Raw genomic sequence first — 26,926 nt, forward strand, 5'->3', positions numbered from 1 at the left:
AAAGTCCAATGAGGTCTTCCTTCCTGGAAATCAACAGGTTGAAAACCAATGCTGTACAATTCACTTTTCTGGTGGTTTTGGCTTCAGAAGATGAGATGGGCATGCATCAGTCTTGTAGGCTCTAGCACAGAGCTTTCAACAGAAACAGTGTAAATGGGGGCCAGGTGTCCAACCTGAGCTGAGCTTTATGTGTGTGTGGATTCTAGTCTCATGTTAAAGATCAGGCAGAGCTCTTCAGTTCAGCGAGGCAATATTATCTGATCAAGAAGTCAGAAGCCTATGTAACATGACCAGCCCCCCCCCCCCCCCCCCAACTCTCCACAAGGTCTTCAACAAAGGATTTACCTCCATCACCTAGAATTCAGCTGAATCACACAGACTTTCAAATATCCCAGTCATTATGAGTTGAAAGAAACATTGGAATGGCCTTCATCTTATAGATCCTCAGTCTCCTGCTGGGTTGTCAAATGCAAATGGCCCTTTATATAGCTCGCTATATATCGTTGGGCTATGCAGTCCACAAGGGATCATTAGTGGCTCCTCAGAGATAGTGAGGTGCACGTTTTCCCCAAACTGCAAAAGGATTTCTTCTGTTCTCAGATCACAGACAGATATAGGTTCAACCATTTTAAGGATTTTGTTCAACCAAGGTCCAGTTTTAACCTTAGAAGTAGTAATGAGTATATATTTAATAAGGACACGGGGAGTCCACACCGAGTAAAATAAGAAATTACGTTTATTTATAAGAATGAAATGTACACGGCCCAGTAGATCCCTACTCCGTTCTCCTCTGGTTGGTGTCTTATTGACCGATCTTGCATACAGTGATCAACAAAATATTCCGTCCCTAGTGGGGGAGCTCGTACTCTGCAAGAAGCATGGGGGAGATGAGCATTCCCATCCCATAGATCCCGTACGGGTATTATAATATATGTGTAGTTTTTTTAATAAAAACGAACAGTGTGAGGTCTTAGTCCATCACAGTCCTCACAAATTCTCCTGGCCTCAGGGGAAATGTAAATTATTTCCTTTTTTTTTCATGTGGCCTTATGAAAGAAAAACACAAAGTGAAGAAGCAATCATTGACTCATTCCTACTGTCAGATCAGACATACAGCTAGCAGGGGCAATGCTGCATTACCCGCTGCATTTAGTTTTAGGTTTAAATCTAGGTTAGTGCATCTGCAAGGACACTGTCCGTCCCTGAGGCATGTGTTTAGGTAAACTGGGAAGATTCAAAATTTGTCTGTAGGGGGAAGTCTATTCAGATTAAAGTTGTGAATTTCTCTGTTCGGAATCAGATATAAGCAAGGCCACTGTTTTCAGAACTCTGTGTGTGTCCAAATCCTCATCACATATCTTCTAAAGGGCCTGGGGTATTACAGGGTGGTTAGCACTCTGGGGGTGAGTAATGGTCAAGCAGCTCTGGGCTATCTACAGGGTGATGCTGGGTTTCTCAAACTGTCTGTCCCAGTGTGTGCCAGTTCTTTTGGTCAAAAGGCTTAGCTGTTTCCTGTCCATCTTGGTAACTTGTGGGTTTAGTTGTTCCGGCACAAGCACTATGGTTGGGCTGGTGTTCAGGAGATTGGCATTCTTTAGTGAAGTCTGGTTCAGTGTCTGGATCAGGCGTGAGCACAACAAGGGCATTCCAGTCACTGTTGTTAGGCACTAATTGTTGACACTGCAAGAGGCATGTAAGCTTCTCCTGAACCTGGGCCAAGGTTTCAGGGTCCAGATGAAAGGAACACCGCATTCTGGAATGGGTCTCTCCTGCATCTATATCCAGTGGAATGGGATATTGTACATTACACTATCTGAATTTCCCATACTCTGACTATTAAATTTTCTGACTCTTACACACTCTGTCGTATGTACCGAGTTACAGTGAAAAATATTGTCCTGTGTACAGACCAGGCAGATCGTTCCATACATGAAAAAACGTAGGACATACGATAAATATACAAATGTAAATACAGACACAGACATTGAGTGAAGCATACAGAGAACAGTGCTATTACACACCGTGTCTATTACATACTTTGACCATTACACACCCTCCTGGCTGTTACAAACTCTGAATATTACGCTTTCAGACTGTTACACACTGGCCATTGTACTCTCTGGCTGTTACACACTCTGACTATTAGACACCATGGGCTGAATTCTCCGTTTTGCCGGCAGCCCAGGTGTTTCCCGATTGTGTGGGGCTGCCTCACAATGGGAAACCCCATTTACCAGCTGGCGAAACGAAGAATCCTGACGGTGTGCCGCACTAGAAATCCAATACGGCAGGTACGTAGAAACTCGCCCCCTATTTTTTACACATTCTGACTCCTACACGCTCTTACTGTTACACACTCTGACTGTTACACACTCTGACCGTTACACACTCTGACCGTTACACACTCTGATCATTACACACTCTGATCATTACACACTCTGATCATTACACACTCTGACTGTTACACACTCTGACCAGTATACTCTCTGACTGTAACACACTGACCATTACACACTCTGACCATTATACACATTGACCATTACAAACCCTCTCTGTTACACACTCTGACCATTACACATGCTGTTTGTTACACGCTTAGACCGTTACACAAAACAAAGATGACAATCTCAGCACATCTGACAGCATCTGTGGAGAGAAAAGGGAGCTGAAATTTCAAGTCTGGATGACTCTTTGTCCAAAGCTAAAGAGAACTGGAAATGAGGTCAGATCTATAATGTAACGGGGAGAGGCATGGAGCGGGGGGGCTGAATAGGGGGCCAGTGATAGGTGGAGACTGACAAAGATGTCACGGACAGAAGACAAAAGGACTGTAAATGGGGGTGATTAAGGCTAAGAAGGATGCTGATAGTGGCACATGAAGAGATTAGAATCTGTGAATAGCAGAACAAAGTTGAACAGTGTGTCAAAGGGCAACTAGGAACAGTTGGCTCAAGTGGAGTGGGGGCAAATGAAAATAAATTGATAGAAATAAAAATGGGGTGAAAGTGTTCACAGTCTGAAGTTGTTGAACTCATGACTGGTATTGGAGGGCCGAAGGGCCTGTTCCTGTATTGTACTGTTCTTTGTTCTTTGTAACTCAATGATAAGTCTAGAAGGCTGCAATGTCCCTAATCAGAAGATGAGGTGCTGTTCTTCCAGTTTGCGCTGGTTCAAGGTTTCAGATTCCAGCATCCACAGTAATTTGCTTTTATCTGACCATTACACACTGCATCTGTTAGACACTCTGATCATTACACCATCTGACTATTGCACACTCTGACCATTATACAGCCTGCCTGTTACACACTCTGATCATTATAGCTCTCCAACTGTTACACGTTCCTGACCATTATTCATTTTCATTGAAATCAGCATAAGGCTGGCAATGAACTTGTCAAAGTTGAAAATTTCCCTACGGATTTCTGCACTACTGTATTTCTGCCCACGACTGTGTGTCAAAATTTGGCTCCAACTCCATCTACAAGTTTGCTGATGACACAACTGTCGTGGGTCAGATCTTGAACAATGATGAGTCAGAGTAAAGGAGAAGGATAGAGAGCCTAGTGGTGTGATGTAATGACAACAATCTCTCCCTCAATGACAGCAAAACTAAGGATCTGGTCATTGACTTCAGGAAGCAAAGTATTGTGCACACCCTGTATCCACCAGTGAAGCCGAGATGGAGATATCTGGAAGCTTCAAAATTCCTAGGTGTGCATATCACCAAAAATCTGTCCTGGTCCACCCACATCGGCGTTATTACCAAGAAAGCACAACAGCGCCTATACTTCCTCAGGGAACTAAGTAAATTCGGCATGTCCACATTGACTCTTACCAATTTTTTTAGATGCACCACAGCCTGGTCTGGCAACTGCTCTGCCCAAGACCTGAAGAAACTATAGAGTCGTGACCACAGCCCAGTCCAGCATGCCTCACATCCATTGACTCTGTTTGCACCTTCCGCTGCCTTGGGAAAGCGGGCCAGCACAAGCAAAGAACCCTCCCGCCTGGGTTATTTCTCTTCAAACATCTTCCATCGGGCAGGAGATACAAAAGTCTGAGAACACACACAAACAAGTTCAAAAACAGCTTCTTCCCCGCTGTTTCCACACTCAGTATGCTTCACCCGATGCCTATGTCTATGTATTTACATTGTGTATCTATGGTATGTCCTATGTTTATTCATGGGTGGAACGATCTGTCGGGATTGTAGACAGAACATTCCTTTTCACTGTACCTCGATACATGTGATAAGAAATCAAATCCAATCCAATCCACAACCCTTAAACTCTTTGGACCGGATTGTACAATCACCTACTGCCTTTGCTTACCTTTCTCGCTTTGTACTTCTCATCGCATAACAAACTCTCAACTTTTGAGCAAACACCATCTTCCAGAATTTCCTGTATGCAAACATGAAATAGATTACAATATGTAGCCATCTATAAAGCCCTGTTAATTATAAAAATTTTGCCCACATTTTAATAATTTGTCCCATTTGGAAAAATACTCGAGCTGGTGGCTTGGAAAGAGGGATATACTTCTGGGATTAAATTGTCAAAGAAAGGGGTGGTAATTGTGGTCATGCAACACTTCATATAAATTCCAAATAAACCATTCGTTGGATTACACAATCCAGACAGGGAGATGAAGTTAAGATGGAGGTCGACCATCATATAATTAAATCATGGAACAGCTGGGGCAGATGAACTGCCTACTCTTGCCTTCATGTTTCATCATTGTAACTTCGGCAAAAATGTGAGGTACTCTCTTATTCCACCGAACCTCCACCAAAGCTAAAGCATTGAAGCCCCGAGAAATGTTCGGCATTGTTTTTCATGTAATGCATGTTTCCCGATTTATGTGCGGAGGGAGAAATGCATATTTACATGGAAAGATTTAGTAAAAATCCAGTCAACTCCATTCATGCATTTGTGATAAATGTAGGAAATGTTTATATAGATTGTATTATTTTTGTTGGAACAATGTTATTATAAACCCAGGGTAAGGTATCCAGATTCTGTGTCTACCAAAGCTGCAATTAAGATGTCGTAGAAGGTGATGTCAAGAATAATTTCAGCCATTTACGTGTTTACAGAGTGATGCTAAATGCAACTTTGACAATCTTTTGACAACTTTGACAAATCCAGCTTTGACAAGGGGTCATCTTGACTGGAATCGTTAGCTCTTTCTCTCCCTACAGATGCTGCCAGACCTGCTGAGATTTTTCAGCATTTTCTCTTCGGATGCTAAATGCAACATTGTTGTGATTGCTGGAGATTCCCTGGAGTGTAGGTAATTTATGGCAGAGTGGTATTTGGTCCTAGCTAAGCAGGTCATGGAACATAGTGGGATACAGATGATGCAATGAATGGGAGAAGCCAGTTCTGCAGCAAGCAGCTTTTTTAGTGTGGCAAAGACAGAAGGATTTTCAGACTGTTCCTGAAAGGGTCTGGTCTCGCTCTACTTTTCTAAAAGCAAATTTCGACACAGTAGTACAAGTATCCCTATATGTGTTAACTTTATTTATAAGTAGCTTTTGATCTATAATGGGCTTTGCTTGAGAGATGATATAAGATAGTAGTTAAAGTCTTTCCCTTTTTTTAGAACTCTTTAACTGTTAGAATCATAGAATCCCTACAGTGCAGAAGGAGGCCATTCAGCCCATCAATGTCTGCACCAACCCGCTGAAAGAGCATCCTACCTAGACCCAATCCCCCATTGTATCCCCGCAACCTCAACTAGGGGCAATTTAACCTGTCCATTCCACATGACCTGCACATCTTTGAACTGTGGGAGGAATCCAGAGCATCTAGAGGAAACCCACACAAACACAGGAAGAATGTGCAAACTCAACACAGGCAGTCACCCAAGATCAGAATCGAACCCGGGTTCCTGGTGCTGTGAGGTAGCAGTGCGAATCATAGTGCGACCATGCCACCCTGTAGAGCTATTTTTCTGTGATGTTAATGTGATTAATACTGTGTTAATAAGAAAAATTATTTTAATATAAAGGATCCTAATTTGTCAGAGGAATCATTTCTGGGGTGAAATACCCTTTGATCACAGTTTTAAAAAATTAAAAATCTTTGGAGTCTTGTCTGGTTTCTTAACATAAATTGAGAACTCGGGCGGGATTCTCCGACTCCCGGGTCGGCGAATCGCCCGGGGCCGGCGTCAATCCCGCCCCTGCCATGTCCCGAATTCTCCACCCCCCGAGATTCTGCAGGGGCGGGAATCGCGCCACACCGGTCGGCGGGCCCCCCCGCGGCGATTCTCTGGCCCGCGATGGGCCGAAGTCCCGCCGCTGACAGGCCTCTCCCGCCGGCGTGGATTAAACCAACTACCTAATCGGCAGGATTGGCGGCGGGGCGGGCTCCGGGGTCCTGGGGGAGGCAGGGCGATCTGACCCCAGGGGGTGCCCCCACTGTGGCCTGGCCCGCAATCGGGGCCCACCGATCGGCGGTGGGCCAGTGCCATGGGGCACTCTTTTTCTTCCACCTTCGCCATGGCTGAGGCGGAAGAGACCCCCTCCTCTGCACATGTGCCGGTATGACATCAGCAGCTTGCTGACACTCCGGCGCATGCGTGGACTTACGCCGGCCGGTGAAGTCCTTTCAGCCCCGGCTGGCGTGGCGCCAAAGGCCGTTCACGCCAGCCGGCGGAGTGGGAACCACTCCAGCGCGGGCCTAGCCCCTCAATGTGAGGGCTTGGCCCCTAAAGGTGCGGAGAATTCTGCACCTTTGGGGCAGCCGACACCGGAGTGGTTCACGCCACTCCAACACGCCGGGACCCCCCGCCCCGCCGGGTAGGGGAGAATCCCGGCCCTGGTCCGGCATCGTTACACATCTGACTGTAAGAAAGACATAGGGCGGGATTGTCCATTTATGAGACTAAGTGTTGATGCCAATGTAGAATCTGCGGACTTTTATGACAGAAAAGCCACACCACACCTGGACCGACTCTGCGACCGTTGAGGAGCTAGCACAGTGTTGCGTGGAACACAATCGATTCCAATGAAAAACGGTGCATGATCAACGCTCAGGTGGCTGACAAACTGCAGCCACACATACACATTATACTCCCCACAACCACTCAATTCTGGATTTGGTGATGTTTAATGAGGCAGACTTGATATGGGAACTTCAGGTGAAGGAACCTTTAGGGAGCAGTGACCACAATATGATAGAATTTACCCTGCAGTTTGTGAGGGAGAAGCTGCAATCAGATGTAACGGTATTTCAATTAAATAAGGGTAACTACAAAGACATGAGGGACAAGCTGCCAGAGTTGATTGAAAAAGGAACCTAGCAGGGAAGACAGTGGAACAGCAAAGGCAGGAGTGTTTTGGGGCTATTCGGGAGGCACAACAGACATTCATCCCAAAGAGGAGGAAACATGCTAAGGGGAGAACAAGGCATCCGTGGCTGATGAGGGAAGTCAAGGACAGCATAAAAGCTAAGGAAAAAGCATACAAAGTTGTGAGGATTAGTGGGAAACCAGAGGATTGGGAAGCCTTTTAAAACGAGAAGAGGACAACTAAAAAAGCAAAAAGGGGGGAGAAGATGAAGTATGAGTGCAAGCTAGTTAGTAATATAAAGGAAGATAGGAAGACTTTTTTTCAATATCATGGTAAGAGAGAGGCAAAAATAGACACTGGACCACTAGAAAATGTGGCTGAAGATGTCATAATAGGAAACAAAGAAATGGCAGATGAACTGAATAGTTACTTTGCATCAGTCTTCACGGTGGAAGACACCAGTTGGATGCCAGAGCTCCAGGAGAACCAGGGAGCAGAGGTGAGTGCAGTGACCATTACTAAGGAGAAGCTTCTGGGGAAACTGAAAGGTCTGCAGGTGGATGGATGACCTGGACCGTATGGACTACACCGCAGGGTTCTAAAAGAGATAGCTAAGGAGATTGTGGAGGCATTAGTGATGATCTTTCAGGAATCACTGGAGGCAGGAAAGGTTTCAGAGGACTGGAAAGTGGCTAATGTAGCATCCCTGTTTAAGAAGGGAGTGAGGCAGAAGATGGGAAATTATAGGCCGGTTAGCCTGATTTCGGTCATTGGTAAGATTTTAGAGTCCATTATTGAAGATGAGCTCACGGAATACTTGGAAGTGCATGATAAAATAGGTGTGAGGCTATTCGTGGCTTCGTCAAGGGGAGGTCATGTCTGACAAATCTGTTAGAGTTCTTTGAAGAAGGAAGTTAGACAAAGGAGAACCAGTGGACGTGATTTATTTAGATTTCCAGAAGGCCTTTGAAAAGTGCTGCATAGGAGACTGTTAAATAAGTTAAGAGCCCATGGTATTAAGGGTAAGATCCTGGCATGGATAGAGGATCTGGCAAAGAGTGAGGATAAAGGGGTATTTTTCACAATGGCAGCCGATGACTAGTGGTGTACCTCAGGGGTCGGTGCTGGGACCACAAAATTTCACAATATACATTAATAAGCTGGGGGAAGGAACTGAAGGCACTGTTGTTAAGTTTGCAGATGATACAAAAATCTGTAGAGGGGCAGGTAGTATTGATGAAGCCGACGGGCTGCAGAAGGACTTGGACAGGCTAGGGGAATGGGCAAAGAAGTGGCAGATGGAATACAATGTGGAAAATTGTGAGGTTATGCACTTTGGAAGGAGAAATGGAGGCATAGGCTATTTTCTAAATGGGAAGATGCTTAAAAAATCAGAAGCACAAAGGGACTTGGGAGTCCTTGTTCATGATTCTCTTAAGGTTAACGTGCAGGTTCAGTCGGCAGTTAGGAAGGCAAATGCAATGTTAGCATTCATGTCAAGAGGGCTACAATACAAGACCAGGAATGTACTTTTGAGGCTATATAAGGCTCTGGTGAAACCCCATTTGGAGTATTGTGAGCAGTTTTGGGTCCCGTATCTAAGGAATGATGTGCTGGCCTTGGAAAGGGTCCAGAGGAGGTTCACAAGAATGATCCCTGGAATGAAGAGCTTGTCGTATGAGGAATGGTTGAGGACTCTGGGACTGTACTCTTTGGAGTTTAGGAGGATGAGGGGGGATCTTATTGAAACTTACAGGATACTGCGTGCCCTGGATAGAGTGGTCGTGGAGATGATGTTTCCACTTGTCGGAAAAACTAGAAGCAGAGGACACCATCTCAGACTAAAGGGACGATCGTTTAAAACAGAGATGAGGAGGAATTTCTTCAGCCAGAGGGTGGTGAATCTGTGGAACTCTTTGCCGCAGAAGGCTGTGGAGGCCAAGTCACCGAGTATCTTTAAGACAGAGATAGATAGGTTTTTGATCAATAAGGGGATCAGGGGTTATGGGGAAATGGCAGGAGAATGGGGATCAGAAAAATATCAGCCATGATTGAATGGCGGAGCAGACTCAATGGACCGAGTGCCCTAATTCTGCTCCGATGTCTTATGGCCATCCCAGCCAAAATAATGGCACTGTTTGTGCTGCAGCGCATCCACACAGCTGATGAGTCAGGTGAGGCCAGAGGGCACCCATGGGGGTGGAATGGAGGGACACCTGTACGACCCGTGGCACTAGGTTTAAAGTGCGCTGTTAGTAGTGTGCGCAGCAAGGGCAGCACGGTGGTACAGTGGTTAGCATTGCTGCCTATGGCGCTGAGGACCCGGGTTCGAATCCCGGCCCTGGGTCACTGTCCGTGTGGAGTTTGCACGTTCTCCCTGTGTCTGCATGGGTTTCACTCCCTGTGTCTGCGTGGGTTTCACCCCCACAACCCAAAGATGTGCAGGGTAGGTGGATTGGCCATGCTAAATTGCCCCTTAATTGGAAAAAATAATTGGCTACTCTAAATTTAAAAAAAAAGTAGTATGCGCAGCTGCATGGCTGCTTTGCCAGCTGCGGCAATGTTGTTCCATGCCCGACCGTCCTGATCCCACAGCCCATCTCCTGGCCAGCCCTCACTACCCCCCCCCCCCCCCCCCCCCCCCCCCCGGCCCTGGCAGAAATCCCCTCCCTGGCAGCAGCACAACTGTCAGCAACTATGGCGATGTTGGACACTTTCCATGCCCATCTCTCTTCCTCAACAGCCGCCATGCCAGTTTCATGATTTTTAAAAGCACAAGTGAACCATGCCATCAGAACTCGGAGGCAGAGAATTGCGCAGGCCGCGGAGAATACCGGGTCAGGCCCGCTAATGATATGCAAACCGTGACTACTGTACGTACGTTCCGAAACGCAGTGACATTGCTGTTGAGGTGCTGGAACATTGCGATTTGGCTTCAAATCAGCATCAATTCTCCGCCCAATCGCCTTTTCCAATTTCGGCGTCATCTAACGGAGAGTCTTGTCCAATATATACAACAGATATTCTCAGAAATGCCTGTCATCACTTTGGAATATCTTTCTCATAGTCTTGTACCTCAATTATGGCTTTTGTCTGTTCTCCGAAACAGGGTAGTCCTTCCAGGTTTGCCATTCTACTTATTGTGTAAGGAAGGGATTTTAACAAGGATGTCGCTCTTGAAAATGCCACAAAGGCACCATCATTTTCATTGAACTCAAAGTTTTCCGCCAACATGTCCAAAGCATCCTGCAAAGAAAATAACAAGTCTTAGAACATTAGCAATGCTACTATGCAAAATATGAAATCACAGAGAGTGCATGCAGCGTACCATAACCAGTAATAGCTTTTTGGTGTGAGCTGACATTGATTTTTCTCAGGATCTATCATTTTCCTCAAAACAGCTGAGCTTTTGAGGTGAGGAATTGGTCACATTAGCACTCTATTTCTGGTGCTACAAACTTCCTTAGAGCTGCAAAATTGGTGTCTGTGGTGTGCATGCACACTTTTCAAGCACACTGTGCTGGATGCCATATTGGCGATGGTATTAGCCCTCACACTGTGAACACTCGTCGGAAACATACAGAGTAAGCAGATCATGATGTTAAACAACACGCAATACTTATTTCTGATGGTCATTTTGGAGCTCAGTGCTCCAGTTAACACCTTCCCTTAACACCACACAGTTGGACATGCATTCAACAGCATTACCCCCCCCCCCCCCCCCCCCCCCAACCCCCCCAACCACCACCACCACCCACTCATATCATTCTTTAAAGGCCGCCTCCTGCACTGTAAATTCTTGATTCTGTGGTGAATTACTTACAGGTCTCTTGCTGGTTGATATTTCATGGTTGTTGCTTTGATTCTACAAGTGTTTGGTGCTTTGTCTAGTTAAAGTGAAAGATCCTCCAGGAAATGGTGTGGCAGGTATTGAAGGAGTTTTAGCTGCCTGCAAGGCATCTGCTCAAATCGGTTGTCGCCAGTCGTGGGTGCACCAGTAGGATTTCCCTCAGAACACATCATGACATGGAGAACAAAGAGAGCATAAACAAGGCAGGAAATTATGCTGGAAGAGGAGTGAGAAAGAAAGGGAAGAGACACTCTCCGCGAGAAACCATATCCATCCCGGATGTTTAGAGCGCCGTTTTCCTGTCTCAATCTCAGTAAGGAACAATGATTGATAGAGATGATGGGTATGTGGTAAGGGAGTGTGGTCATATGACCAGCATCGGAGACTAGTGGTGTAGTTGGTAGGATATGGCAAAAATATTCTAAGCTATACGATCCTTAGTAATGATTTCTGTAAAACTATCATGTGCATTAGAAGTTGTAAATGTTTAATTTATGTAATAGGAGTAACCGTCAAAAGAAAAGGACTTAATAGATGTCATTCTCCAACTCCGCACTTGTCAAAAGTCAATCCTGTTCACTGGCAGGACACAGCAAGCTGCATTTACATAGCATCTTCTAATGTTGCAAAACCTCCCCAGGCTCATCGCAGAAGCATTCTCAAACACAATTTGCCGACAAGCCATATCAGACAATATTAGGGCAGGTGACCAAAGGTTTCATCAAAGATGCAGGTTTTAAGGAGGACAGAGAGGTGGAGAGAATGAGGGAAGTCATTCCAGAGCCTAGTGCATCGGCAGCTGAAGGAACATCTGTCACTGGTGCAACAATTAAAATCAGGGATGCACAAGAGGCCAGAGTTGGAGAAGCTCAAAGATCTCAAAGAATTGTACAGGAGCAGGAGTTTTTAAAGAGAAGATATTGTGAGGACCTGGAGAGACTTGAAAACGAGGATGAGAAATTTAAATTTGAGGTATTGCTATTTTGGGCAGCACTAAGTGTCAGGAAACATAGTGGTAATCGGTGAACAGAACCTGATATGGATATGGATTAGGATATGTAGAGCAGAGATTGGGATGAGTTTCAATCAGTAAAGTTTTATCTCTTCAAATTATCTATTCCATGACTGTGTTAAACAACACTAAAGCAGCCTTCTTTAAATTTGAAATGCGAAGCAATTTACAATATGAATCTGACCTTTTGAAATATTGATTTTTAGACTTGGATTTCAACCATTCATGTGAAGCTAAATATAATGTTCCTGGATCAAACACCAATTTGTTCCTAATTCAGTCAGTATCACTGTGTCTTGGGCAATATGTGCACGCCTCATTTATATGCACTGATTTCTTCATCTTAATCTGTTCAGGCAATGTATGTTTAAATGACAGTGTTTTTTAAAATACTCTTTCACAGACTGCGGGGACCATTCACAAGGCCAGTATTTATCTCTGTTCTTAATTGCCCTTGAGAAGGTGGTGGTGACCCACTTTCTTGAACTGCTGCAGTCCCTGTGGCGTAGGAACACCCACTGTGCTGTTAGGGAGGCAGTTCCATGACTTTGACTCAGGGACAGTGAAGGAACGGTGAAATAGTTTCAAGTCAGGGCAAGTGTGACTTGGAGGGGAACTTGAAAGTGGCATTGTTCCCTTATTACTGCCCCTGTTCTTCTGGGTGGTAATGCTCGTGGGTTTTGAAGGTGCCGTCGAAGGAGCCTTGATCAATTACTGCAGTGCATGTTGCGGATTATACACACTGCTGCCACTGTGCGTTGGTGGTGGAGGGAGTGATTATTTAAGGCAGAGGACAGAGCCCAGGAGTCCACATGGTGCCAGGTCCTGAGGGCTAGGGGAAGCATGGGCTCAGTACCATAAATAGAGTTTCTTGTCATCCAGACTGAGGAGCCAGCGCCGCAAAGAATTCAGAACTGTCAGCCTATCAATTGCAATATTTTTTAATGACCTGTCTTTCAGGCCAGTTTCATTGACAGTTGCTGAGTTGCTGCTTCTGATCTTCGGGCAGCTTCATGGTTCCAATTTTTTTTTGTAAAGCCTACCAGAAAACCACAACGTTTTCCAAAGGTCAGCAGCAGTTCCTAATTGCAGCAACAGTCACAAGAGTGCTATTGGTTAAAAATACGGTCAAAACATAAGTGAAATTCCCCAAATCATTTTTAAACAATTAGGTTCTGTGGAGGTGGGAGGTTGGGGGTGTGGGGGAGAGTCACTCTTCAGGTTTATTACCACAAAATTAAATACTGTTACACGTCTCACAGTTTCTTTTTGAATTTAAACCAGAATATAAATATCATTCTCAATTTTCATTGTCATTCCCCTTCCCTCCGAAGCTGTTACACAAGTGATGTTGCACACTGCGGATTTACAGCCTATCCCCACAAGTTTCATAAGACGTTGAATTGTATTTGTACTAAATAAACGTGGAAATGTTATTTAAAATGGACAAGATTAAAGTCAATGAAAGGACTCTTGAGAATCAAGCACCATGTAAAACAGGAGCGGGATTCTCCGACCCTCCGCGCTGAAATCTCGTTTGGCGCAAGCCCGGAGGATTACCCAAAATAGGCTCCCACGTCAGCACGCGATTCTCCGGCAACCGGAGAATCGGCGCCATTCGCACGCAATCGACACTGCACCAGTCGGGGGCTTGTGGAAAAGGCCCCCCCCGGCGAATCTCCGCGTTCGACAGGCCGAGTGCCCGCCGAGTCCTGGCAGCGTGGTACGTGGTTCCACCTGGTGGAAACTTGGAGTCGCGGCTGATGTGGGCGTTATGGTGGGGAGGGGCATGGGAATCGGACACCAGGGGGGAGAGGGTCTTGAGGACGGGCACGCCCGCCAACGGGGGATACTGATTGGCGGGCCACCGCGATCCGGGAGCGACCTATCTTCCTCCGCACGGGCACGCTGTGTGGCTTTGCCATGTCGGCTACACCCGCGCCGAGGTGGGCTGCCGCGCGGACCCACTTGCAGTCACCGTGCGCCTGCGCGATTGCGCAGTCTGTCCAGCAGGGCCCCGACGGTAGCCAGAGCTGTAGGACGCACGCCGGGGGCCTGCTAGCCCCCTGGAGAACGGGGAATCACCCCGGACTTTCGAGGAAAAAGTCCGGAATGATTCTTGCCCTTTTCCGGCGGGTGTGGGGACTGAATCCTCCAAAGGGAGAATCCCACTCCAGGTTACAGATTCACCACAAGCTCCTTATGCACTGACAATTTCAGTTGCCCCCAGACATGCGTGCACCAGCAGAGGTTCCCTTGGAATACACTGTGACATGGAGAACATAGAGAGGATAAACAAGGAAGGAAATTCTGCTCTCAGCCTGCTCTCAGTAAACTTCCATTAGCAACAAAATAAACAGAATACCAGCCATGACTTATTGTGTTTGTACAATAATTATAGATGACAAAGGCCATCTAGCCCAGCCTATCTCATCCATCCAGTATTTGATGTGAATATTAATGTTAGGAGCAGGGCTTACGGCCTTTCGAGCCTGCTGCACCATTTGGTAACATTGACAGCATTATAACAGAGACTGCAACTCAAAAGTATTTAATTGGCTGTGAAACAATTTGGGACAACATGAAAGGTGGTCTATAAATGTAGGTTTTGTGTTTCTTTTGTGGAATCTGTATGGAGTCGGGGAGTTATTGTTGCAATGATAAACTTGGAGGCTGATTCTCTGAGGATGATTAATCACAGACGTTAGGAAAGTGATTCCAAAGGAATCACTATATTTACAAAACAATTCAACTCTGGAGCTAATACAACCTTACCATTCTGACTTCTCTGGTGCCAATCCACAATATCCCATAAATAGCATTTGCTGCTTTTAAGCTACATACATTCTACCCAGGATTTACCAATCAGAAATGTACCAGCAGCTCAGGAAAAAATGTAAATTGAATTGTTGCTCTAAGTCTTACAGAGTAGAAAGGTGCATGGTACAAAATTCATTATGGTCTTAACACAAGAATTAGATTGTTTCCCTTCAGCCCAGAAACTGTCTTACAAATTGTGTTGTACACTGTGAATTTACAGCCTATCCTCACACATGGGACGTGATTTAACTAAATGGGAAACAAAGTCCCATAGCGAGCGCACTTAGCCGCAGGTTTCCTGGTGCTCACATTGCCAAGAAACACAATACTTTCAAACGGCACTCCAGTGAGGTAGGGATCCTCAGCAGGGACCACGTGGCCGAGGCCGCACATAGCCCCCTTATTTTCAGTGAGGAACTCCGCTTGCCACTTCTAAATGGCATCCCGATCTCTGGAGCCCCCGGCATGACCCCAAGCCTGAACTCACTATGAGGGGGACCCTGGGCCCCCCAACATCCGTGCAGGGCATCCTCGGCCTGATTACTGCCGTGTAAAAAATGGCAGCATGGCAGTACCAACCTGGTACCTTGGCAGTGCCACCTGGGCAAATTGGTAATGCCAGGCTGACACCCAGGTAGCACTGCCAGGATGCCAGGCTGGCAGTTCCTGGGTGTCCAGATGATACCAGCTGTTCCAGGCTACCACCCTGCCCAAAGGGCATGCAGCTGGGGGCTTCCAATCCCCGAGGAGGCTGCCACGAGTACCGTTCCATCTGGTCCCCATTTGTGGAGACGCATACTGAATGGTCCTCAATAATGGTCTCCAAGGCGATGGAGATGAATCCCAAAGCCTTGGGTGCCTTGAGAAACTGCAAATTAGAGTGAGGTTCCCTGTCGCATAATTGCTAAAAGGTGATCCCGCCCACAATGAGTGGGTTTTACATCGCAACGTCTCACGTGAGTACTCATGAGGACTTGCGAGCAGGTGGATCTCGAGCGGGGTCTCCCAGCTTCTATCAGCCATATTACCCCATATTCTGGGCACATCATGGCCGGTCAATCACACCCATGATGCTGCACATTTATATGAAATAATTGTGCAAATAGAATTTTTTTAAATCTAAGAAACAGGCAAATTAAGTGGAAAATTGCAATTATTGAATAAGAACCACCAGAAGCAGCGAAGAAGTATGAAAGCAAAATTCTGAGAGGAATCATTTCTAGAAACACTTACGTCAGAGGATTGGGTTTCTATAAAGGCCCTTTGTGGCAAAAGCCTTTCTGCTGATTCTCTGAGATTTGAATAGGTTGTTTTTGTGAAAGTTACTTTAGTAAGGCACGGGGAGTCAACAGCGAGTTGAAGTAAAAACATTTATTTCACAACAATATTATCTACATGAGACCTGGTTACACTTCACCGGGTCAGCTCTACACTGGCTGACCTTTGACACCTGTTCTGGTAAACTATCACGCCCATAGCGGAGGAGCTCGCAATCCCAATGGGCACGAGGAATTAATCATCCCCAGCTGGATGTGTCCCGTTCCGCTTGTTAGTTATGGGAGAGTCCTCACCAACCCCCGCCCCAGGACATTTTAGCCCCACAGTGTGAGACCATCTTCTGCTCAATGTTAAATAGACTGGTGCAATGTTGAATGAACCTTTTCGTTCTGTAAACAATCTCCCAAAGGCAAATGTGGATGCAGTTCCCAGACTTTGCAAAGGTAATAAAACAGCCAATTTCCCTTGTATGAAATAATTATATTGAATGATATCATACACCAAGGCAGGGGAAGTTTTCCACCTCTCCTACAGATTGGAAAAGATCTTGCACAGTTTATCTGGGTGACAAGTGTTGGATTATTCCCACAAATATTTATTTACTGTCACCATGTCTGTATGGTGCAATGTAAAGAACATGTTAATGAGGGCTGAGGCAGTTACCAAAGTCAATGTTATCGTCTGGACTGTGTTACAAAAAGATTAATGGGATATTTTCAACTTATCAATCTTGCATGATGCTGTTAAAATAAAATTAGTACGCCTGTCTTGTTACTATAGGGCGCACACAAACTAACACTATTATATAACTGTTGCTCTTAATATTAATGACCATTGCTGCATATATGTTGGAAGAATTTGTAACTAGATGTTCACAATGTGTGTCATAATTTTACTCGGACCTATCTGCTGGTAGATGGTGAATTGATTGGTGAATCTTTAAAGGGGAAAAATATCATGCATGAGTGAGTGGGAGGGAGAGAGTGGGTTGGGGAGGGGGGTGCATAGCCATGGGGTGGGTGGTTGATAAGGGGCCCTGAAACAGGAGAATTATCAGGGCCCATCTACAATCTAGTTGTAGATGGGGTGCCAATCAATGGACTGCTTTGATCTGGATGGTGCTGAGTTTCTTGGGTGTTGTCGGAGATGCACTCACCCAGGCAAGTGGAGATTATTTCATTACACTCCTGCCCTGTGTCTTGTAAATGGTGGTCATGCTTTGGGGAGTCAGGAGGTGACTTACTCACCACAGGATTTACAGCTTCTGACCTGCTCTTTGAACATAGAACATACAGTGCAGAAGGAGGTCATTCGGCCCATTGAGTCTGCACCGACCCACTTAAGCCCTCACTTCCATCCTATCCCCGTAACCCAATAACCCCATCTAACCTTTTTTGGTCACTAAGGGCAATTTATCGTGGCCAATCCACCTAACCTGCATGTCTTTGGACTGTGGGAGGAAACCGGAGCACCCGGAGGAAGCCCACGCAGACACGGGGAGAACGTGCAGACTCCGCTCAGAGAGTGTCCCAGCGGGGAATCGAACCTGGGACCCTGGTGCTGTGAAGCCACAGTGCCAACCACGTCTGCTAGCGTGCTGCCCACTTGTAGCCACAGTATTTATATGGCTGGTCCAATTCAGTTTGTAGTCAATGGAAGAGTCCAGGATATTGATAGTAGGGATTCAGTGATGGTAATGTCAGTGAATGTCAAGGGTGATAGCTAGATTCTCTCCTGTTGGAGATGGTCATTACCTGTCACCTGTGTGGCATAAATGTTACTTGTGACTTGTCAGCCTAAACTTGGATAGTGTCCAGGTCTTGCTTCAGTATCTGACGAGTCATGAATGGGTCTAAACATTGTGCAATCATCAACGACCATCCCACTTTTGACAATATTATGGAAGGAAAGTCATTGACGGAGCAGCTGAAGTTGGTTGGGCCGAGGACACTATCTTGAGGAACTCTTGCAGTGATGGCTCAGGGCTCAGGTGATTGGTCTCCACCAACTCCAAACATCTTCTTTAGCCCAGGTATGACTCCAACCAGTGGCTTGTTTTCACCCTGATTTCCATTGATTCCACTTTTGTTAGTGCTCCTTGATGCCACACTCAGTCAAATGAGGCCTTGTCGTCAAAGGCACTCTCTCATCTCACCCCTCGAGTTCAGCTCTTTTATTTGTTACATAATTTATATTTAATAAAAACAAAAATTCATGCCCGGGATAGCTTTTTAAAGCTGCAAAAATAAACAAAATTATAATTAAGTATGTTGTTGTTCCAAATGGTCTAATTAGCCTTCCTACTTTCCTCAGGTTAGGTGCCGAGACAGGTTTTTCAGTGATGTTCCCATGACTATATGATACTCAGGGTGGAATGAAACTTGCGAAGGCAAGACCGGGATTGAAATCCGGAAGGTTTTCGTCAGGTCGACAGGCTAACGTATTCTCACCTCTGGCTTATCTTACTGGCAGCAGTGGGTTGCTAATTAAGTGGTCAGATTGAGGGTATTGCCAGGATCCTGGTGGATGCAACACAGCAGACAAAACCTGGCAGGTCACTGGAGGCTGCCTCCCCAGATCCCAGCTGAAGAGCAGAGGGCCAGTGAGGCCTCATCTATTCATCACAACCCTCTTCGCACCCCCATCCCTCCACCACAGGTCCTTCCTGCAACTGCAGGGCCAACCTTTGGAGGGTGTCTCCCCTTTCCCAGTGGGGTTTCCAACATGGCATCTCTTCAGGCCCCCCCCAATAGCCCAGCAGGGTGCCTGTTCTGCCTGCTTTTATTAAGTGGACAATGCTCCCTGAGATGGCCTGTCATTTATATTTCCAGGGGACATGGCTATTGCTGGCAAGGCCTGCATTCTTCGCCCAATCCTAATTGCCCTTGAACTGAGGCCCACTTGCTAGATCATTTCAGAGGGCAGTTAAGAGTCAACATTTACTGTTGAGCTGGATTTACATGTAGGCCAGAGCAGGTAATGATGGCAGATTTCCTTCCTTAAGTGGAGAAGATGGATTTATACAACAATCGATAATTACTGATTGTAGCTTTTAATTCCAGATATTTTTTTAATGCCTGAATTTAAAATTCACCGACTGCTGCGTTGGAATTATAACCACATCACCAAAGCATTAGCCTGGATCTGTGCATTACTAGGCCAGTGGCATTACCACATCTCTGACTAATTAACCTGTTAATTATCTGCCTCCGGTAAGGTTGCGTAGGGGGTAGGTATTACCAGCAGGATCAGGGCGAACATATGATCCCAATCTCAGAAAACCTCCAATGGTGATATTATTCCTCTCACTGGGCAGAATCATCTCTTTTGTAGGATGAGCTGAAAGAAGGGTAATTTCCGCTCGGAGGTGAGATATCAGTAAATATGCATCTATGAGGAGCCGAATCTTGCAGCAGGGGCCGACAGGGCATCATGTCCCAAATCTAACCCGGGGATTGGAGGGGGGGAATCAATGTCATAGCGCCATATTCAAAGGGCAACAGTAATGTCACAGAGGGTCCAACGTGTGGCCTCACGATTCAGCCATGCCTCCCTGCAGGTTCTCCTCCAGGCCATCTAGGGAAGGAAGGATGTCCTGTTTCCCAGGGATGATAGCAGGAGACCCTCCAGTCTGTTGGCCTGGTGGATGTCACAGCGGAGGATAGCACCTGAGGGACCCAGAAAAGAACCTTGTCCCAGTACCATTAAAGGATCAACAGGGTAAGTGGCACCATCTACTCACTGCAAGGTGACATTCATAAGGACATCAGGGTAGCGTAACTGTATGAATTTGGGCGGATGTCACACAGGAGTTTGGGTTGCAGATGGGACATGTGCACTGAATGTGTGACAGCCACGTCATGCTGCCAATGTTCTATCCATTGCAGAACATCCTGCTTGTTAATTAGTTACTGGGAAGTGTTCAGGAGTTGCCATTGGCATGCACAGATGTTGAACAATGCAGGTCAACTTCTATCTACTGTGGGGTTCTGGCAGATGAGCACCTGATTGCCTCCATGAAATGGTGGCAGTCACCTTGGAGGTGCAGATACAACAAACTGCACAGTGGCATATGCACTGGAAATGCACTGGGACCTCCCTACATCACTCAAGCCGTGAGTGGAGTGCAGCAGTGGTGGAGAGAGAGGGAGATGAGCTAAACCCAACCTCTCTGCCGATGTCCTTCCTCCTTAAGGAGTCAGAGAGGTATCATTGCATAACGATAGGGACGAGGGGCACCAGCCATGCACCCCAGGGACTCCATCCTGCTTATCTTCTTGTTCATCCTGCCAAAATGAACAATTTCACATTTTCCAACATTATACTCCATTTTCTCCCTCACTTAGGGCGCGATTCTCCGCTGCCCACGACGGGTCGGAGAATAGCGGGAGGGCGTCCCCGACATTTTTCACGCTCTCCTGCTATTCTCCCCCCCCCCCCGTACGGCCGCCTTTACGGCAGCAAACACACCTGCTTGCTGCCGTCGTAAAAACAGCCGCAACATGCCCGTTTTGGGCATCCAGGGCCCCGATTGGCACGGCATACCGTAACGGACGCACTCTTTCTCCCTCCGCCGCCCCGCAGGATCAGTCCGTAGGGCGGCCAAGGGAGATGATTGCCCCGCGCATGCGCGGGTTGGAGCCGTCCAATCCATGCATGCGCGGCTGACGTCATCGTGCGCGTCAGCCGGCGTGACGCTTGGCGCGTGGACCTAGTGACGGTCGCTAAGCCCGCGATGCCATGCTTCACGGGGCCCCGCTGCTAGCCCCGCCCGGGGGGATCGGGTCCCGGGAGGGGGCGCGGAGGCTACAGTGAAACATGGCCAGTTTCACTGCAGCCTTTACGACTCGCCGCATTTGCGGAGAATCGCGCCCTTAACCTTTCTTTATCACTTTATGCCCCCTTCGTATGCCCCCTTCATAACTTACACACCAAATATATTTGTGTCATCAGTAAATTTAGCAACCATACCTTCTGTCCCTTCCTCCAAATCATTTATATAAATTGTAAAATCTTGAGACCCAGCAGGTCCCTGTGGCACACCATCATTATATCTTTCCAGCCTGAAAGTGACCCATTTATGCTTACTCTATGTTTCCTATTAGCCAGCCAATCTTCCATCCACACCAATATGTTACCTCCTACATAAGCTTTTGTTTTGCACAATAGTTGTTGATGTGGCAGCTGATCAAAGGCCTTATGGAACTCTAAGTACAGTACATCCATTGGTTCCCCTTTATCCACAGCACATGTTATTTCTGCAAACAATACTCCAATAAATTGCTTAAAAATGATTTCCCTCTCAGAAAACCATGCTGACTCTGCCTGATTATCTTGAATTTATCTAAGTGCCCTGCTTTAATGTATTTAATAATATCTTCTGATATTTTCCCTATAGCAGATGTTAAGCTAACTTGTCTGTAGTTCCCTGCTGTCTGTCTCACTTCCATTCACTATTTTCCAATCTAATCGAACATTCCACCAATCTCGGAAATTTCGACAAATTTAAATCAACGCATCAACTATCTCACAAGCCAATTCATTAAGACCCTGGGTCTTGTCAGCCCACCGCTACAGCCATTTTCTCTGTACCACTTCTCTGATGATTATAATTTTATTGAGTTCCTCCGTCCCTTCCATTTCCTGATTTACACCTGTTTCTAGGATGTTACTATAGTGAAGGCTAATGCAAAATACTTGTCAATTCATCTGCCATCTCTTACTTTCCATGATTAATTTCCCTGGCTCACTTTCTATAGGACCAAAGCACACTTTGTTAATTCTCTTTTTTTAAATCTCTGTCGTATATCATTATTATCTGTCTTTATATTTCTGGCTAGCTTTCACTTATATTCTAATTTTTCCCTTCTTATTAATATTTTAGTCATTCTTTGCTGTTTTAAATATTCTGTCCTATCCTCTGAACCACCACCCATCAGTGCACAAATATATGCTTTTCTTTAAGGCTGATACTATCTTTAACTTCTTTATGTAACCACGGATGGTGGGGCCTCTCCTTGGAATTTTTATTTCTCATTGGAATCTGTCCTGAGTATTCTGAAATATCCACTTAAATGTCTGCCATTGCATCTCTATTAACCTATCCCTTTCCCTGATTTGCCAATATACTTTAGTTGATGTGCTTTCATCCCCTCATAATTGCCATTAGTTAATTTTAAAATAACAGTCTTAGACCCAATCTTCTCTCCCTCAAACTGAATGTAAAATGTAAACATTTTATGATTGCTGCTACCTGGGACTAGCTTCAATATGAGGTCATTAATGAATCCTATCTCATTGCACTCTCCCAGGTCCAGTGTAGTTTGCTCTCTGGTTGGTGCCAGAACATGCTGTTCTGAGAAACAATCGAGAAAACATTCTATAATTCCTCATTTAGACTTGCCCATCTAACTTTTCCAATCTATATATCGATTAAAATCATCCATGATTATCGCCATACATTCTGCGTTCCCATTATATTTTCCCTTATAGCCTATTGTGTGATTACTGTTGAAGAGCCAGTACACCTCTCCTAAAAGTGACTTTTTGCCTTCATCATCATCTTCCACATCCTTCTACATTCTTCTACATCCTGGTTTCCTGAACTTGGGTCACCCTGTTCTATTGTGCTAATACCATCATTAGTTAGAGCCACCCCTCCAATTTTTCTTCACTTCCTGTTCTTCCAAAATATTATGAACCCTTCAATATTCAGGTCCCAATCTGTGTCATCCAACAGCCATGTCTCTGTAATGGTTATCGTGATCATACTTATTTATTTCTATTTGCGCTATCAGTTCTAATTTGTTTTCAATGATACATACATTCAGATACAGAGCCTTTAGTTTTGTCCTTTTATCATTTTTGTAACTTTGTGCCTTGCCTGCTGGTTTACCTTTAGATCTGTACTCTCTGTCATTTCCTTTCATGCTTATGCTGCCAACCTGTCCTGGACAGCTTGGCTTCCGTCCCCCGGCACCTCCCACCCTTCCCCACTGACTCTGCCTCGCTTGTCTGGCCTCCACTCCATCCTATCCCAATGACCCTCCCTCCCCTGGCTGCCTCTGAGCAACATAGGCTAACATTTATGGGTGGTTACCAAGAAGGACAAAGCAGTGGTTACTCACCCCAAAGTTCAGGAAGACATCTACCTCGCCAGGTGCACACCACCTACACATTGCAAATCCAAATACACAAATTTCTCGCTCAAAGATTTAATTGGGAGGGGGTGACCTATTTCAGGCCTTTCAATGAGTATGCATGACATGCAAATGCAAACAAAAGGGCTCAAGCGTTGGGAAGCCTGACACACCTTTAAAGTTTAGAGAATTTAATAACAGACATTTATCCTGCCACAGGGAAGTTGCACTTTGACCTCCCATGCTGTACAGTTCCCCCTTCAGCCTTTCTTCCTGCTCCAGGCAGGCCCGGAAGATTCCCCCCACTGTCTTAGAATTTGAGCCAGATTGGAGAAAAATGAAAAATGAACAACTGTAGTTTTCATCTGTCAAATTGCAATGATTCTTCTACTGAAATATGAAGAACATTCCTCCTGTCTTTATCCTCTTTTGTTTGAACAAATGGGGAATTGATCTTTCCAGAAATGCATGCAGTTTTGTATGGCCGATAATGGTAGGATAGATTACAGGTAGTTTACAGAAATAAGTTGTCCTGCCTGTGGTCCTCTGCTCTTTTCAGCATAGTATCTTGCTCCCTCGTTAAAACAACAATTTGTCATTCTGGCAATAAGCTAGTTATTTTAATAATCATTTTTCCACTGATATTAAAGCCTGACATGGTGAACAACACTAGAGTAAATAATAGGCAGGATCGTTTGATCTAACAGCAGGCAACTATAAAGCAAACGTTTATTTTTCAATCCAACCCTATTGCCGTATAAGCACACAGCTGGGGTCCTGGATTATTGGAGTCACAACTCCAGCTGTGTCCAGAATGAAAACATTTGTTTCGAAATATTTTCAAAGTAATAAGATAAATTATTGAATGTAGGTGTTTTTTCTTCACAAATACATTTTGCAGTATATATACAATCTTCGTGGTGCAATGATTTGCGTGTTTGTTCCAGAACAATTACCTCATGGGACACATTAACCTGCTTTGACATAGACAACCATGAATAACACCTCAGGTCTCAATTGCATCGATACCTATGGCAGTCTTGAGGGAAGTATTGTGATTTAATTCTCTGTAACCAATATGTAGCCTTGTGCAGTCTTCTTAATACAGAATTTCTGTCAGGCTCGCGCAACAGCACATGGGCTTAACCAAATGCCATGCCAATAAATATTGTGCAGCCTTTTTGTATATGTTTCTAAGATTTTGATTTAGATATTCCTACTGTATGGGGTGGATGGTACAGTGACACAGTGGTTAACACTGCCTCACACTGCTAGCGACCTGGGTTCAATTCCGGCCTGGGGTCTGCCTGTGCCGAGTTTGCACGTTACCTTCATGTCTACGTAGGTTTTTGCAGGGTGCTCCAGTTTCCTCCGTGCCAATGTACAGGTTAGGTGGATTAGTTACTCTAAATTGCCCCTTAGTTTGCTGTGTGTGTATGAGTGTGAGGGTGGCTATGCTTGATGTGGTATAATGCCCCTCAAGCTATAATATGGCCCTCAGGCGATAGACTGGTGACCTGTTCCAGAAATAATTAGCTACAGAAACAGACAAAAGTCTGACCTATGCATAGTCAGGGTGTGAAAAGGTTGGGAGAGAGACTGTAAGGGATACCAGTTCCCAAATTAATTTTTTAGCCTTAAGCTATGAATACACTCTACCCCTTCCTGAGAAAATACTGCTCCTTTTTTAAATCTTGGCCATTTCTCAGTGGCACCATCTCTTAGGGATCTTCATTAGATAGAAGCTCTGTCATCAGTCTGATTCATATTAATTGTGTCACGAGTTTCCTTATTGTCTCTAACATTTGTCTCTGAATTCATACAGAACCTTTAATGGGCTCAGCATATCCCAAAGCACTTCACAGATAATGAAATTTGTCAGATATATAGCCATTGTTGCAACGTAGGACACATGGCAGCCAACAGCAAGGTCCCACAAACATCAAATTAATAATGACTATAAAATCTGCTTTTTAGTAATGTTGAACAAAGGATACATATTGCCCAGGAAACTGAAGAGAACTTCCTTGCTCTTTTTTTCTTGTAACAGTGCCTTCGGATAATTTGCATCCACCTGAGAGAACAGGTTTAATGCCTGATTGATAAGACAACATTTTCACCAGTGCAGCACTCCCTCAGTACTGCACTGAAATATCAGTCCAGGTTATGTTCTCAAGTCTCTGGAGTGAGAATTGAGTAGCGAGCCTTCTTAATCGGAGGTGTGAGTGGTTCTCCATCGAGCACTTTAATGCTTTATTTTCCTCAGGAGAATTCTATGGGTCTTCTTTCACCTTTGGCTTGTATGAAGGATTATTTTTTTCAATTCTATGTCAGTTACATATTTCTAGGTAAGGCAGCTGTTCCTTCACTTCCACGTCTGTAGAAGCATGGAGCAATTAGATTGTGTGAAGGTACCTCTTCCCAACTGAATCTTCCCAAAGTTACCACTAACATATGTTAATTGTGGCAGCACGGTGGCCTAGTGGTTAGCACAACCGCCTCACGGCGCTGAGGTCCCAGGTTCGATCCCGGCTCTGGGTCACTGTCCGTGTGGAGTTTGCATATTCTCCCCGTGTCTGCGTGGGTTTCGCCCCCACAACCCAAAAATGTGCAGAGTAGGTGAATTGGCCACGCTAAATTGCCCCTTAATTGGAAAAAATAATTGGGTAATCTAAATTTATTTTTTTTTTAAAAGAAAAAAACATATGTTAATTGTTGAATCCACGCTAAGCAGAACACATAGATGATAGTAGAAATTACGAACAAGGTTTATTTCAATATAATTCTAATACTCCTCCACTCTCCTAGGGTGATCTCCTTCCCTGACCTGCACCTAGTCTGGGGCTTTTATTTAGCTGGGGCTCTTCTTGTAGAGGGAAAGCTCATTCCGGGGAGATCATGGAAAATCATATTGTCCTGACCCCAGGATCTCCATTGGAGTTACAACATCAATGTATGCCACAACACTCAAGGTAATGGGCCATAGATTTAGAGTATATGTTTTGTCGGTGCAGGCTTGATAGGCCAAAGGGTCTCTTCTATTGAGTATGATTCCATGATTCTATTGGATAGAGTTTATAGCACAGAAACAGGTGGTTCAGCCCAACAAATTCACACCTGTGTCAATGCTCCGCCCTTCATCTAACTATTCATCAATTCCATAATATCTCATACGGGAGCTATGGGGTGGGAATGCTTGTCTTCCCCGTGCTCCTTGCAGAAGGGGTCTACTGGGAAGTGAATATATATATATATATATTCTTATATATGTCCTTATTAAAAATTCCATTCTCCCAAACCACCATCACCACTTCTAACTTCACCTAACCTGTCATCATCCACTCCACCAACAACACCACTGACCATCACTGCCCCCCACCATTACCACTCCCCACCATCACTGCCCATCATCACCAATCCCTATCATCACCGACTCCACCATCACTGCTCCCCACCATTACCACTCCCCACCATCACCAATCCCTGTCATCACTGACTCCACCATCACTGCTCCCCACCATTACCAC

General features: G+C 45.3%; 1 protein-coding gene across 2 annotated transcripts in view; it reads right to left on the reverse strand.

Annotated features, from left to right (window-relative positions):
- The window catches only part of dntt (deoxynucleotidyltransferase, terminal), a 356,682-nt gene that overhangs the window by 256,060 nt on the left and 73,696 nt on the right, over nt 1-26,926 (reverse strand). For both annotated transcript variants that reach the window (XM_038822282.1, XM_038822281.1), the window contains exons 4-5: nt 10,376-10,546; nt 4,332-4,403 (exon numbers count right to left, since the gene is read on the reverse strand). In XM_038822282.1, the coding sequence (XP_038678210.1) occupies nt 4,332-4,403; nt 10,376-10,546 (243 nt within the window). The remainder of the gene's footprint in view (nt 1-4,331; nt 4,404-10,375; nt 10,547-26,926) is intronic.

The sequence above is a fragment of the Scyliorhinus canicula genome, chromosome 16 (assembly GCF_902713615.1).
Source record: "Scyliorhinus canicula chromosome 16, sScyCan1.1, whole genome shotgun sequence".
NCBI lineage: Eukaryota > Metazoa > Chordata > Chondrichthyes > Carcharhiniformes > Scyliorhinidae > Scyliorhinus > Scyliorhinus canicula.